At 34.0% G+C, this 13,955-nt stretch overlaps 2 protein-coding genes across 7 annotated transcripts; both read left to right on the top strand.

The window, feature by feature from the left end:
* The first annotated feature begins 200 nt into the window (after nt 1-200).
* Nucleotides 201-6,136, top strand: LOC147388922 (structural maintenance of chromosomes protein 5-like). Of its 6 annotated transcripts, XR_015170910.1 has the most exons (9): nt 424-497; nt 1,800-1,877; nt 2,775-2,873; nt 3,666-3,748; nt 4,276-4,361; nt 4,799-4,903; nt 5,322-5,421; nt 5,511-5,565; nt 5,842-6,136. XR_015170910.1 is itself a non-coding variant. In XM_086419504.1 (7 exons), exons 4-7 carry the CDS (start codon nt 4,856-4,858, stop codon nt 5,930-5,932), a joined length of 294 nt encoding a protein of 97 aa, XP_086275630.1. In that variant the 5' UTR covers nt 218-497; nt 2,775-3,748; nt 4,276-4,361; nt 4,799-4,855; the 3' UTR covers nt 5,933-6,136. The 6 variants fall into 6 exon arrangements, 2 of the variants coding, with proteins under 2 accessions (XP_086275630.1, XP_086275631.1); XR_015170908.1 differs by having other exon boundaries at nt 201-497; nt 2,775-3,748; XR_015170909.1 differs by lacking the exon at nt 1,800-1,877 and having other exon boundaries at nt 206-497.
* Nucleotides 6,137-10,073: 3,937 nt separating this feature from the next.
* On the top strand, nt 10,074-11,604 carry LOC147388921 (Protein kinase superfamily protein). The gene has a single exon (XM_086419503.1). It carries the CDS (start codon nt 10,175-10,177, stop codon nt 11,504-11,506), a length of 1,332 nt encoding a protein of 443 aa, XP_086275629.1. The 5' UTR covers nt 10,074-10,174; the 3' UTR covers nt 11,507-11,604.
* The last annotated feature ends 2,351 nt before the right edge of the window (nt 11,605-13,955 follow it).

The raw sequence follows: 13,955 nt of genomic DNA, 5'->3' as shown, positions 1-13,955 counted from the left end.
CAAAAAAATTGCGAAATTGGAACATAAGGGTAAAATGGCATTAAGCCATTTTTATTAAAAAACGGTATTAAACCGTTTTATTTTTAAAAACCGTTTTATCCGACCCGTATCTATCTCTTTAGATGGAACGAAAGACCAATAGAACTCTCTGTCATCTCTCTCACTCGTCTCTCTCCTCTCTCTCTCTCTCTCGATCGTCTCTCTCTCACTCGATTGTCTCTCTCGATCGTCTCTCTCGATCTCAGTTGCTCTCTCGGTCGTCTCTCTCTCTCGATCTCAGTCGCTCTCCCTCTATCTTATCTCTCTCTCGCTTAGTTGCTCGCTCGATCGTCTCTCTCTCTCTCGATCTCAGTCGCTCTCCCTCGATCTCATCTCTCTCTCTCACTCGATCTCATCTCTCTCTCACTCAATCACTCGCCCGATAGTCTCTCGCTCAGTCGTTCTCCCTCGATCTCATCTCTTGCTCCGTCACTTGCTCAATCGATCTCTCGGGCTAGGTACTCTCTCTAATCCCTCTTTTCTTTATATAAATTGTATTAGGGATTTGGATTGCAGATTTAGGTTTTTAGATGTGATTAAACACAGTTTTGTTAGTTCTATTATCTCACAGTTCTGATTTACATTAGATTCAATCTTAGATCTCGACTTTATTTTGATGTTTTTGATTTTCTTTTGTACTAGAAACAATGTGGTTTAAATGTACTAGTTCTGCTTATTCATGTTAATGTTTGTGGGATTTTTTAGTTATTATCCTAGAAAACATAAATCATTTTTAAATGTCAAGAGGTTAACAACAACTCCAATCCCCTCATTTTGCTGCTTGTTCTTATAAAAAAAGGTTTACTTTTCTTTCACACTTTTTATTTTCTTTTCTAATATGTGAAAATTATTTATGTAGTTTTCATTTGCTTCAAAAAATAAAAAAGTCAGATCTACGATTTTTAGTGTACAAAATGATGCCCTAAATGATGAATACTTGTCATGAGCTATGGATTTTTTTTTTTTTAAACAAAAAAAAAAAATCCAAGTGAGGCTTTTTGTCATAGTTACTTTGATAGGAGAATAAATTGTATTGGTGTTTTTTTTTTTTTTGGTTGAATTTAAATGAAAATGGTGGGTATAATAAATTTGATTTGATCTTTGAAAAAAAAAATAAAGGCAACTTTGCCAAGGTGATCAGATTCTTTATTGATTCCCTCTTTTCCCTATTGCCTATATTGTAATTGGCTATATTTAGGTGTTTCAGATAGATCAATTATGTTGATTAATTCATATATTCCTCTCTTAGCCTAAATCTTTTTTAGTTGATCAATATTATGGATGATAGGGTTTTGAAGAGTTTATTTCTTGTTGAATTGATTCCCTCTTGCATGTTTTGTTAAATATTTGATTAAAACTTATGCCATGACCCTTGACCAGTGTCTTGGGGAAGACTTTAATTTTTAAAAATTATAACTATTTCTAAATGTTCTTTAGAATGTTTTGGTTTTTAAAAAACAAGTCATGTTGGAGTGACCTCAAGCTAGAACCTCATATCGCACTTCTTGACGTGAAAGTGGATAGGAACCATAGATGATTTTCATTCGTATCTTGATGAACAACATCTATGGTTCCCACACACTTTAACATCAAGATGTGCCATATGAGGTTCCAGCTTGAGGTCACTTGAGCATTATTTTTTTATTTTTTGTCCTTTTAAATGTCAATCACTTGAGCATTATTGTTGGCCGGATCCACAATTTTTCTTTTGACCATACTATGGGGAACTTGTGTCATAGTCGGAAAGTGCAATTTTTCAGAGCGGTCAACTTCTAAAGAACCAGAGAGCTCAACTTTGATCGATTCACAGTCTAGAAAACATCGATCATGCTTAACTGGTTTGTTCTCTTTCCACACACATTCCATGAAAATATGAGAATGCATTAATTAGAGCATTCGACAATAACCTCAAACAATTTTCTTCGAAGAATCAACTATAAAAGGCACCATAAGTTGTGCATAAGCCCTACCAGTGGATGATGATATAATGTTCTCACAATGGTCATTAAAATTTCGTACTATAGTTACCTTGAGCTTCTTATATTAAACTTGAACATTTTTTCTATTTTTAATAATGTATGGATGTTCAGTACAGGTCAGGGTATTAAAATGGTAGCTATACTGCAAGGATCATGATTCTATCAGTGATCCCATTTATCATTGTGAATTTGTTCATCCAAAATTACAATTCTACCTTTTCAAGGAGGAATCCAGGGTTGGTTCTTGAAATTAGATACCCAACAGGAATTTGGGAATGAAATGTTTGAATTCAACTTGTTTCCTCTTTTTTGGATGATCAAGAATTGTCTACAAGCTTTCATAGTGATTAAGCAGCTATGTTGCTAAATCAGATGACTAAAACCCGATTCTAGCTTTCATTGTTTTCTTCGGAGGATTTATCAAAGCTTTTGTAGCAGGCAAGCATTTCTGTTACTAAATCATATAAAAAGAACCCAATTCTAGCTTTCGTTTCGAGGAAGTTGATGCAGCCTCAATATTTAAGAAATAATAGATTTAGATTCCTCCCCTTTAAATGACTGAAGCCTTACATCTGTTTTTATAAACTTGCAAGTGCATATAATTAATCTTATTAAGGTAATGACGTTGTCCTCTTGAAGAAGAGAAATAAACTACATGCTTTAACTTATTTGCTTTTTTGTTTCGTTGGAAATAAGTGTTATGTAGTAGGTTCTATATTCTTTGAAATTAGGACTAAAAAGGGTTATTTCTTGCAGATCCTACTTACACCTACTCATCTTGGCATAGTTGTGGAATTTGCTGCTATTGATGAGCTCTTTAAGAGGATATGCAATGTTGGTAGATTCAATGACAAGGTACACCTAAGAGGGCATTATTCTGATGAAAATATTACATGTCAGATTTACAGTAATCCTACGCTCCCCTTGTTGAAATATTGTTTATTGATAGCGTTGATTGATAATGAGAAACTTGAAATATTGTTTATCTGAACCTTTTTGGAGGCTGCTACATTTGTATGATGTCAAATTTCAGGTGCTTTAATCTGTCCTATCCATAGCAATTGAAGAAGTTGTTCTCTATGGAAACTATTCTTGATAGAGGTCAAGCCCAATTGTTTATTCTTAGAATTCTATTTTATATTAGTTACCATTCTCTCTATTTTTCCTCCCTTGAACAAATAGTACTCCCCTTGAACAAAGATCAAGAATCCGGACCTTGGTGAACCATAAACTTCATGTTGGTTTACAGGAGCTCTAATAAAAGTTTCAAGCTGCATTATAACTTTCAGCCACCTCTGAATAAATGTCAGCTTATAAAAGTATATGATTCATTACACTTCATGTTTTATCCCTTAATACCAATGCATGTTTTTCTGCAACAAATTTATTCCTTGAACAATATCTAGGATTGCATAGTACAGGCCTTTTATGTATTATATAAATGTGATCCAATTTGCATTGAAGTATATATGATAACTTAGTACAAGTTTGCATATCCACCTTGGTTACTTCTTGATCATGTGAAGCTCAGTGGGTGAAACATCAATATCACATATAAACCAGACGGGACACACATAGTTGTTGGAAATAGGATTTGTTTTACTATCAATTACAAGTAGTAGAGTCAATAGGCTGCAATATGTGCAGAATGACAGACTTCCTGGAGCTATTCTACTTGCAAGGGAAAGGCTTCTTGAGAGACTGAGAGGTGTTTCTCTTACTGGTAACAGGTTGGTGCTCACATTGTGATATATATATATGGGTTGTTAATTTTCATGCTTCATAAAAAGTGGGCTATATATGCACTGGGATTTCGTTTGAATGATAACGCCCTTATCAGAATTTGCAAATGAAATGGAGATATCTGTGCAAAATTATAGGTATCAATGTACAACAACACGGTGGAAAATTTTCTTATTAGTGTACCTAGGGTAGTGCCATTGCACTTCATTTTTACATATTAGAAGTGCTTGGAGGCACCCCTAGTAGACTAGTTGGTGTTATTTTTTAGTTTCTGCCAACGGTTGTCCATGCTAATCATGAAACGATTCCCAAATCGAGTTCCAATACTTATCGGGTCATTTCTGGATCCCATCTGATCCTTATTGCATCGGTACCAAATTGACCCCGATCCAATCCGGACCTGATCCATTGATAGCCCTACTTAGAAGTATGTGGTGGACTCTTTCAGGCGTATCATGTCCCGAGTCCCTTTGCTATAAAATAAATTAATTGGCTTCTCTTTCACTTGGTCTAGGTGGTCATTGGTTCCATAGACTTGAAAGCTAACCATGCAATTCGCCAACTTGTGGATATTGTTTCGGAGAATCAGAAATATAACAAGTAAGGCTGAATGTAAATTTCTTTGATGATCATTATTATCATTATAATATTTTTTGAGAGCTGCTATAGGCACCCCAACTTTTACTTAATACACCCCAATTTCTTAAATTCTTTATCACACCCCAATTAAAGATAAAACACACCATTCAAATAATACAAAGGTTGGGCACAAATTATTATCTTAACATTACAAAACATTATTACACTTGTTGAAACAATTTCAGTTCTTTACAATTATGATTGGGCTCATGTAAAATCTTAAACCCAAAAAAATATAGAGCTTCTATTGGCACCCCAACTTTTATTTATTCTCAACTACTTATGTTCTTTATTTTTTAATTGGGGTGTAATAAGTAAAAGTTGGGGTGCCAGTAGCAGTTCTCTATGTTTTTCTGTGATAATTATTGGATTGGTTCTGATTTGTGTTATAAATATAGATTGGTGAAGCTATTAGAAGATATCATTGATGGTAGTCGAATTCTGATATCAGGGCAATGGAAGAATCTCTCAAGGAATTGCTTAATCGCATTCGAACACATAAGGTAAGGCCTACATTCTATATTGTTGGTTTCTTTGATTACAAATTTGATGATTCTGCTTGGCCCATATACGTTTTTCTTTCATTCTACTCCCCAAACATTTTAGATCAGTAACTTATAATTTAAAATTACAGAACGTAACTATCATTTTAGTCATGCGTAACTATCATTTATAGGTCTAGTAATTGACCTGAAATGATGATGTCATACATTGATACCATCTACTTCAACAGTGGTTTCACGAAATAGTTTGTCAAATTCCTTTGGAAATGGAAATATTTCTGAAATTTGTGGAAATCTAATAAAATGCCGATGACCTTACTTATTATATGCTTGTTCCTAATCCATTTGTAATCTAATAGAATTGTAAATTAGTTGTCATTGCTTGAAAAACAATTTTCTGATCCAAGAGATTTTGCAGGAAAACTGGCTTCCAACTTTGAGAAACCTTGTTGCTCAGATAAACGAGACATTCAGTCGAAACTTCCAAGAGATGGCTGTTGCTGGAGAAGTTTCATTGGGTACTTAATTTCATTCCCACGGCTGTTAACAAATTTACTTCGAAAACAGTTCCCCTGCTCTTTATTTCGTTTTTTATAATGTATTTCAGATGAGCATGACATGGACTTTGATAAATTTGGGATCCTTATAAAAGTGAAATTCAGGTGAGTCACATTTTGGGAAAATGACTTTTTACTACATTTGCTATATCATCATCATCATCATCATCATCACCATTATGACCCACGAAAATTTTTGCTATATAATCATCACCACCTCTATCCCAACTATATTGACATGAATCACATTCCTCCATCAATAATTCTTTGTAAAACAATAGCTATTTATTGTGTTCGATAGATGGTGAAATAATTGATTAGACAGCTATCTGCATCATCTTTGAGAGTGGAAACTTATCTGCATCATCTTTGGTTGATCAGGAGCACTTGTTTCAAACACTCTTTTGAAGGTGCGGAAACTCATCGTGAGAGTATGCAATGTGGTGACACGAAAGAATTCTTTTATTGGTAGTTGCGGGCATTGTGGGGATCTTAAAGAAGATAGGGAGGGATGGGAGTGATGGCATTGCTTCCTTGTAAGCATTTGTGCTTGTGTAATGATTGTGAATGATTTATCGATGTATTGTAATTTTAGATTTGTAAATTATGACTCATTGTAACTCTTTGTGTGTATAAATTAATGCGATAGAGAACCTCGATGTTCTCTATTTTGATCCATTTTAACCGTGGGTAATAGGCAAGTAGCAAAAAAAAAAATTATTTTAGATATCAATTTATAACAATTTTAGATATCGGTTTATAACCGATGTCTAAAGTCTCAGACGTAGGACATCAGTTCTATAAAATCCAATGTCTCAAATCTTTTTGGGTTATTGTGTGCTGTTGTATAAAGACGCAGATTAGGAAAGGTTCTAAGCCGTTCCAAATTCCGAGATCTGGAACGGTTTTTAACCGTTCCAACTCATGAAATATAGAACGGCTTTCAGCCGTTTAACCTCATTAACGACGCCTTGATTAAAGACGGTCTGCAAGCCGTTTCATAGTAGCTTAGGAACGGTAATAAACCGTTCCTAATTGCCATATTTGTTGTAATGCCAATCACCTCCATCAGACGGATTTAGTGTCTAACACCTTCTGAAACCCATAACTTGATCCCTTGCCCTCATCTCTTATTTGTTGATTGGCCAGATTCCATGATTGGAGTTATCTTTTGTTCCAAGACCTAAACTAGGGGGCGACTCCCTATTCCATAAAAATCCCCCAATAACATTAGACAATTACTAGAAAATTAAGGTTGCAAAATTAGTGAAGGCTTAATGCATGGGAAAATGCTTGGATTTTCTTAAGAAAATTAAAATTAATTAAGAAGGGGTTGAAGAAGTAATTTTCCTAAACAAATCTAGAGTATTTTAGTGCAATCATTCCAAGCATAACTACCCAACCGATTGGACCTTACTTGAGTGAAGGCCAGAATAAATTTGTAAAGTACCTTAGGTGCGTGAAGGTCAGGATAGTTAACATTTGGTAAGTGAAGGTAAAAAAAAAATTTTAACCTTACATTAGGTGATCAACGGCCAAGGTAAATTTAAGTTTGATCGGTTGTCACTAAAGGTCATGCTTAAATGAATTTTTAAAACCTTTTAGCTTTGTTGAAATGAGTCCCACTTGGTGAATTTAAAGTTTTTTAGATTCCATCCTTCTTCATTGGATTTTGAAGAGCTCTAGGACTCGGTTTAGACAAATTGAGGTGTCTACAAGGTTCACTGGTTTTTATGAACCCACTACGAAACGAACTGGCTAGACTTGTACCAATTTGTTGTTCGTTACAATTATTAATGAACCCGGTAACATAGATCACTGTAATATTCATGCCTTAAATCTCTACAGTACTACTAAATAAAAATTCAGCAAAAAAAAAACCCAACAAATTTAGATAGAAGGTCAAAGAGAGGAGATTCAAGAGAATTTTCCACTTCTCTTATGCGTTCACATCCTCTTTTTGTAGCGGTTGACTTGGTTCTTACCAACTCTCAATTGGAAGAGACCTAATTGGATGTTTGCTACAAAGATGAGGCCGACATGGATATCCCTATCAAAACCAACACTAACTATTCTAATTTCTAAGTAAAAATAAAACGGATATTTAGATTGAGGATGATAAAAACATAAAATCAAGGTTATAATCAAATACTCATGACTTTGTCCATGGTACGTCACAAAATAATTAAAAAAGAAAATGTAGCTAGAGTGAGATGACATTTACACTCGACTTTTAAATTTTCAAATTAGTCGTGCCGAAGGAACATTGAAATTAACATCCCGGATTTCACATATTCGTGTGCCCAGAACCATAGATGCTTCTCACTCATATCTCGATGAAAAGCATCTATTGTTTTGTATACACATACACATGCATTAGCAATGTGTGAAATGATGTCATTTTCAATGTTACTTCAGCATTTTTCTTTTGGGGAAAAAAAAAAGACTAACAAGTTCAACAACATCCATGGCCATTATTTTTTATAAAAGAATATATTAAAATATTGTTTTTTTTTTCAAAGAAATATTAAAAACATTTTTAATAATTTAGAAAATAATCTATAACAATCCATTATTTGTTTAAAAGTGATCATTAAAAACAGTAAAATGGATGTTATAGGAAATTACATAATGTACAACGTTGTGAGATTGCCTTAACTAGTGGGTGGTTTATAAAATTTAGTATATATGTAAGGTTAGAATTATCGTTAATATTAATTTTAAATTTTTTGAAAGATAATATAACTTTAAAATGTGTTGTGTCATTTAATGTGCAAAGGCATATTTATAATAATAAAAAAAATAATTTACATAAGCAATATATACACACCATCTCTCTAACTAACCAGCAAATTTTACTAAAAACTGTTAGCAACTATCCTTATGTAAGATAATATGTTTACCATAGAGATGGAGGAGAATATATCATTCCATGAAACCTTTTATTATTTGAAAAATTATTGATTGAAATAATCAGAAGACAACTGTATAAAAAATATTAAAAAGAAGGGTAAATTTGACCCGGTTTGTTAGATGTAATATATATTGGGGCGGTTCATTGGACATATGTAAAAACATATGTAAAAACCATGGTTTTTCAAAATATGGGTTAGAGGTTTTGGATTGAGTTGATTTTTTGTGAGGATGGTCACTATGATGAGAAGATCATCCTCACAAAAAATCAGCTCAATATGAAACTTCTAAATCCATCAAAAGTGATTTACAAATTATTGACAAAAAATCGACGGTCCACATTCTAAATCAATTTTAATGGGGTTAGAAGTTTCAGATTGGACTGAATTTTTTTTTTTTCGAATGATCTTCCCATCATAAAGATCATCCTCACAAAAAATCAGCTCAATCCGAAACTTCTAACCCATATTTTGAAAATTTATTAATGTTACATTATTTTTACATATGTTTGTTTATGTTGTTTATCCGTTCCCATATATATATATAGGGTCGGGTTCAAGGGCCATATGAGAAAACATATGTAAAAACTTTCGTTTTTAATAAAATTTTAAAATATGGGTTAGAAATTTTGGATTGAGCTGATTTTTTTTGAGGATGCTCTCTATGATGGGAAGATCATCAAAAAAAAAAAAAAAAATCAGCCCAATCTGAAACTTCTAACCCCATTAAAAGTGATTTAGAATGTGGACCGTCGATTTTTTACCAATTTTTATCACTAATTTGTAAATCACTTTTGATGGATTTAGAAGTTTCTGATTGAGCTGATTTTTTGTGAGGATGATCTTTTCATCATAGTGACCATCCTTGCAAAAAACCAGCTCAATCCAAAACCTCTAACTCTTATTTTGAAAAACAAAAGTTTTTTCATATATTTTCTCATATGGCCCTTGGACCACCCCCATATATATATATATATATATATATATATATATATATATAAATCCAAAATCGCATAATATTACCGTTAATTGGCTCACATGCGAAGGGGTCCCTCCTAAAATTAAAATTTTAAAACAAATTTGACTCTTTCACCTCCTAGGAAGAAAACAAAGCTCAACGAAGATGTTGGGAAACTACCACGCACAAAGCCTTATCTCTATATCAAAAATCAATGGAAATCAACCCATGTAAAACAAATTATGAAAGAAATACTATGATTGAAAACCTTTCAATGTGAAAGCAGGAAAAATCACGAAGCCTAGCTAGTCCAGTTAAAAATTTCCTATATATATGACACAAAATTCTTTCTAGACAAATTTGGATTACAGTACTACTATGAGTATCTTCACTAACATGTGGATTCTAATCAATAAGAAATAAGTAAATCCTTAGACCTGTAAAATAAGATCTCCAATCACCTTGAACTTTTATGGCTCTAGGCTTCACAAGTACGATGAAAGTTTACCTTTTGACTTTTAGACTAAATATGGGTAAAAAAATATTCTTGAAAGACTCCTTCAAAATGATTTGGTGTTGAGGGTAGATAGAGTGAACAATAATAATATAAATAAAGTAAGAAAAAGACCTTCCCTTCTTTAATTTTCAACGTATGAGAGGTAGAATGTGTGATACAGAAAATTAATAAAGTCTCGAATTACCTAATACCATTAACATTAGTCAAGAAAAGAAAAAACATTGGGGAGAGAATCACTCTGTATCTTCTCAACACCAAAGAGAAAAGGAGAAGTCTTCTAGTACTTCTTCTTCTTCCCTTCTCATTTAAAATAATGAAGAAGCTTTAATGGTGACGTTCAAGAAATTGAAGATCATCGCCATCGTGGCCATTGTTGCTCTCGTGGTTTTGCTCATCATTCTTCGTGTTTGCCTAGGACTCTCCAAGACCTTCTTCCTCATCGTTGGAGCCGATATTGCGGGAATTCTCTTCATAATCACATGGGTTTTCATCCAATACCGCATGGATCACAGGAGAAAATTGTTTGAGCTACAATTGGTTTCGGAGGGACGGGAGCTTCGAATTGAATACAGCTTCCTTAGAAAAGTAGCTGGAGTTCCAACGAAATTTCGATACAACGAGCTTGAAGTAGCAACTGATAACTTCAAAGCATTACTTGGACGTGGTGCTTCTGGTTCAGTATTCAAGGGAATTCTTGATGATGGCACACCCATAGCCGTGAAACGAATTGAAGGGGTAGAGCATGGGGAGAGGGAATTCCGAGCTGAAGTCGCCGCTATTGCTAGTGTACAACATGTTAATCTTGTACGCCTTCTCGGATATTCTAGTGTCCCCGGAGGTTACCGTTTTCTTGTTTATGAATTCGTCCATAACGGGTCACTTGATACTTGGATTTTCCCGCGAAGGGGTACAGAGGAGCCATGCTTTCCTTGGGACTTGAGGTATAGAATTGCGTTAGATGTTGCTAAGGCCCTTGCATACCTTCATCATGATTGTCGCTCACGAATATTACACCTTGATGTCAAGCCAGAAAATATACTACTTGATGAGAATTTTCGAGCGGTTGTGTCGGATTTCGGGTTGTCCAAATTAATGGGGAAAGATGAGAGCAGAGTTTTTACTACGGTGAGAGGGACCAAGGGGTATTTGGCTCCAGAATGGCTATTGGAGCATGGAATTTCGGAGAAATCCGACATTTATAGCTATGGTATGGTACTTTTAGAGATTGTTGGGGGTCGGAGAAATGTGCGTAGAGTTGAAGAGGGAGAAAATTCGCAGAGGAGATGGTCTTATTTTCCTAGAATTGTAACTGAGAAATTAAGAGAAGGGAAGCTTATGGAAGTTGTTGATGAGAGGTTGGTTAAGAGTGGGGAAATTGATGAGAGGGAAGTAAGGGTCTTAGTTCATGTGGCTCTGTGGTGCATCCAAGAGGACCCTAGGCTTAGGCCTAGCATGACCCATGTCGTTGAGATGCTCGAAGGGCGTCGGATTGTCGACAAGCCACCTGAACCTGAGATGATCATTCTTGACCTCTTGTCGATAGATCATGACCCGATAGACGGTCCTAAAAGACCAATGCGCCCAGCACGTCAAGATGAGAGTCAGCCCCCTCTCACATCGACCTACTCATTTGCTATGTCAGCTCTATCAGGTCGATAGGGCTGAGAGGAGTTCACGAGCAGCCAGACTAGTTAATCTGAGTAAATTGTGAAGGTCCCAATAGTTGGTCCAAGACATTGTGAATGATGATCATGAGACTCCGGTATTTCTAATTTCTTATTCTATAATGTAAAAGAATTATTATTATTATTATTATTTTTTTTGTTTTTTTTTTTTTTCAAGAAACTAGAAAATACCATTCTATATAAGAGCATTTGTTGACGGTTGAAGACAGAGTGCATTAAGATTATTTCAGTTAAATAGGTATTATCTTTGGAAAAATCGAGTCCCAGCACATAAACTCAATTGAGGGGTATAAAGGTAAATCCATCAAAATGACTGTACAACTGCTAACCACTTCTGTAAAATACTAGTAAATTGCCCGTCCTGTGGAATATGTTATTATATATTATTATTATTATTTTAAGAATTAAAAAATTAATTAACTTTAGTCAAATAAAAGAGAGTAAGAATGGTTCAAATTCAATCAAAGACTACAATATAATAAGATGATGCTAGGCACAATCACATATTTTATTCATAAAAATTTAATGTTAAAATAAATAATATTAGAATGAGATAAAAAAAACAACTTCATCGGTGACTCTTAACCAATGAATTATATTTTTTTAGTCATTGACTTGAAAATTAGGCCCTTAAATAAGTTGAATAGCCATTATTAAAAAAAAAAGAGTAATAAATACAATAATTAATTTTCAGTGAAACTATTTTGCACTCTCAAAATAATAATATTGGATCTCTCTGTCTCATCAATTTTAAAAGAAAATTTCTTGTGGTACATCTTGAAGGGAATGGCATGTGTTACAGATAAAGAAGGTAAATAAATCTTTATTTATATTTTAAGAAAAATAGCAAATCATGAATCCTATACACAAATAGCGTATCAACTTGAATCAAGCAAAAAATATATAATAAAAATAAAGTGACGGGTGTAAGTGAAGACTATGATAGATTGGTTCGTTTGGAAGACGACTGACTTATGATAACCTTTACATTTATTAGAAATTTCTTGATTTGCTTTTATATTAATTCATTGGGTAAAAGAAATTATATCTTATTTTACTATTATAAGGAAATTTCTTTATTTCTTTATAGGGTAAAAAATCAAGAAAGTTCCAATGCCACAGTCTTATCACTTTGCTTAGTTTTCAAAATTATCAAAAGTACCATTTTTATTGTGGAGGAATAAATCCCCTAGCAATAGGAACAGCTAGTTAGGTCGAAAGATCGTCCGATATCCTATACGATCGGGTAGTTCAGGTTTTTACCGAGTCATCATAGTGAAAGCGCCCTTGATCCGTGGGGTGCGCGGATCCGTTTTTGACCCTTGAGGTTTGGGAGTCGTCACCTAGTTTTTACGGTTTAGGAACCGATCAATGACTCTAAACAGATAAAGGACTAATCTAGAACAAAAAAAACTGAATTCGGGGATCATGTTACGGGGTTGGAAGGTGTTAGGCACCAATCCCGTCCGGCCAAAGTCGGTCTCTACTAACTTCCCAAATAAATTACATTGCTAAAAACCTAGATGATAATAAATAAATAATAAAAAAAATTTATACCTTTCCGATAGCAAAGACTTTGTTCCCTCAGATCCGACAGAAATTGCTCCTTGTACTGTACTCCTTGCTTCGTTCTATCTCCGGATTTGATTTCTGATCTCCGAGGTAAGGTATCTTTACTTTCTTAGATCTGAACTCTTCAAGTTTGTTGTGGATTTTGGGACATTTTTGGAGGGCTTTTAGGTGTTCTTTAGGCTAAAAGCGAAGGAGGGATGTTAAATAAGGAGTTGGGACTCCAAAACTAGGGTTTATGGGAGGCTAGGGGGCTTTTAGACTTACTTCTCTTAGGGTTTATGATTTTTTACGAAAAAAGGGTTTGAGCACCCCTATTTATAGATTTTTTTAGGGGTTGATTTTGATGGAGTTAGTGTTTAATTAGAGTTGTGTTTTAATAAGACTTGTTTTAGGTAGAGTTGTGTTTTGATTAGAATTGTTTTAGGTAGAATTATTTTTTAGTTAGAACTCTATTAGATAGAGTTCTTATTTAATTAGAATTCTATTATGATTTTGACTTTTGATCTTATTTGATTGACTTTTAACATTTTGACTTTAGTCTTAATTGATTGACTTTTAATATCTTGACTTCAATCTTGCTTAATTGACTTTAATTTTGACTTTTGTCTCACTTGATTGACTTTAATACCTTGACCTTAGTCTTGCTTGATTGACTTTAATTTTGACTTTAGTCTTACTTGATTGACTTTAATACCTTGACTTTAGTCTTGCTTGATTGGCTTTAAATTTTTGGAGAACCCCCCTCTATTACATCTTTAATTCTTTGGACCCCCAAATGGAGGGGTCTTAAAGAAATATCTCACGAACCCTCAACAATTTTTCATGAGAGCCCGATTGATCGACTTTTTTAG

Source organism: Akebia trifoliata, chromosome 12 (assembly GCF_017979445.1).
Source record: "Akebia trifoliata isolate Shusen 1 chromosome 12, ASM1797944v1, whole genome shotgun sequence".
In the NCBI taxonomy this organism is placed as follows: Eukaryota; Viridiplantae; Streptophyta; class Magnoliopsida; order Ranunculales; family Lardizabalaceae; genus Akebia; species Akebia trifoliata.
This window is presented reverse-complemented; position numbering and strand designations above follow the sequence as displayed.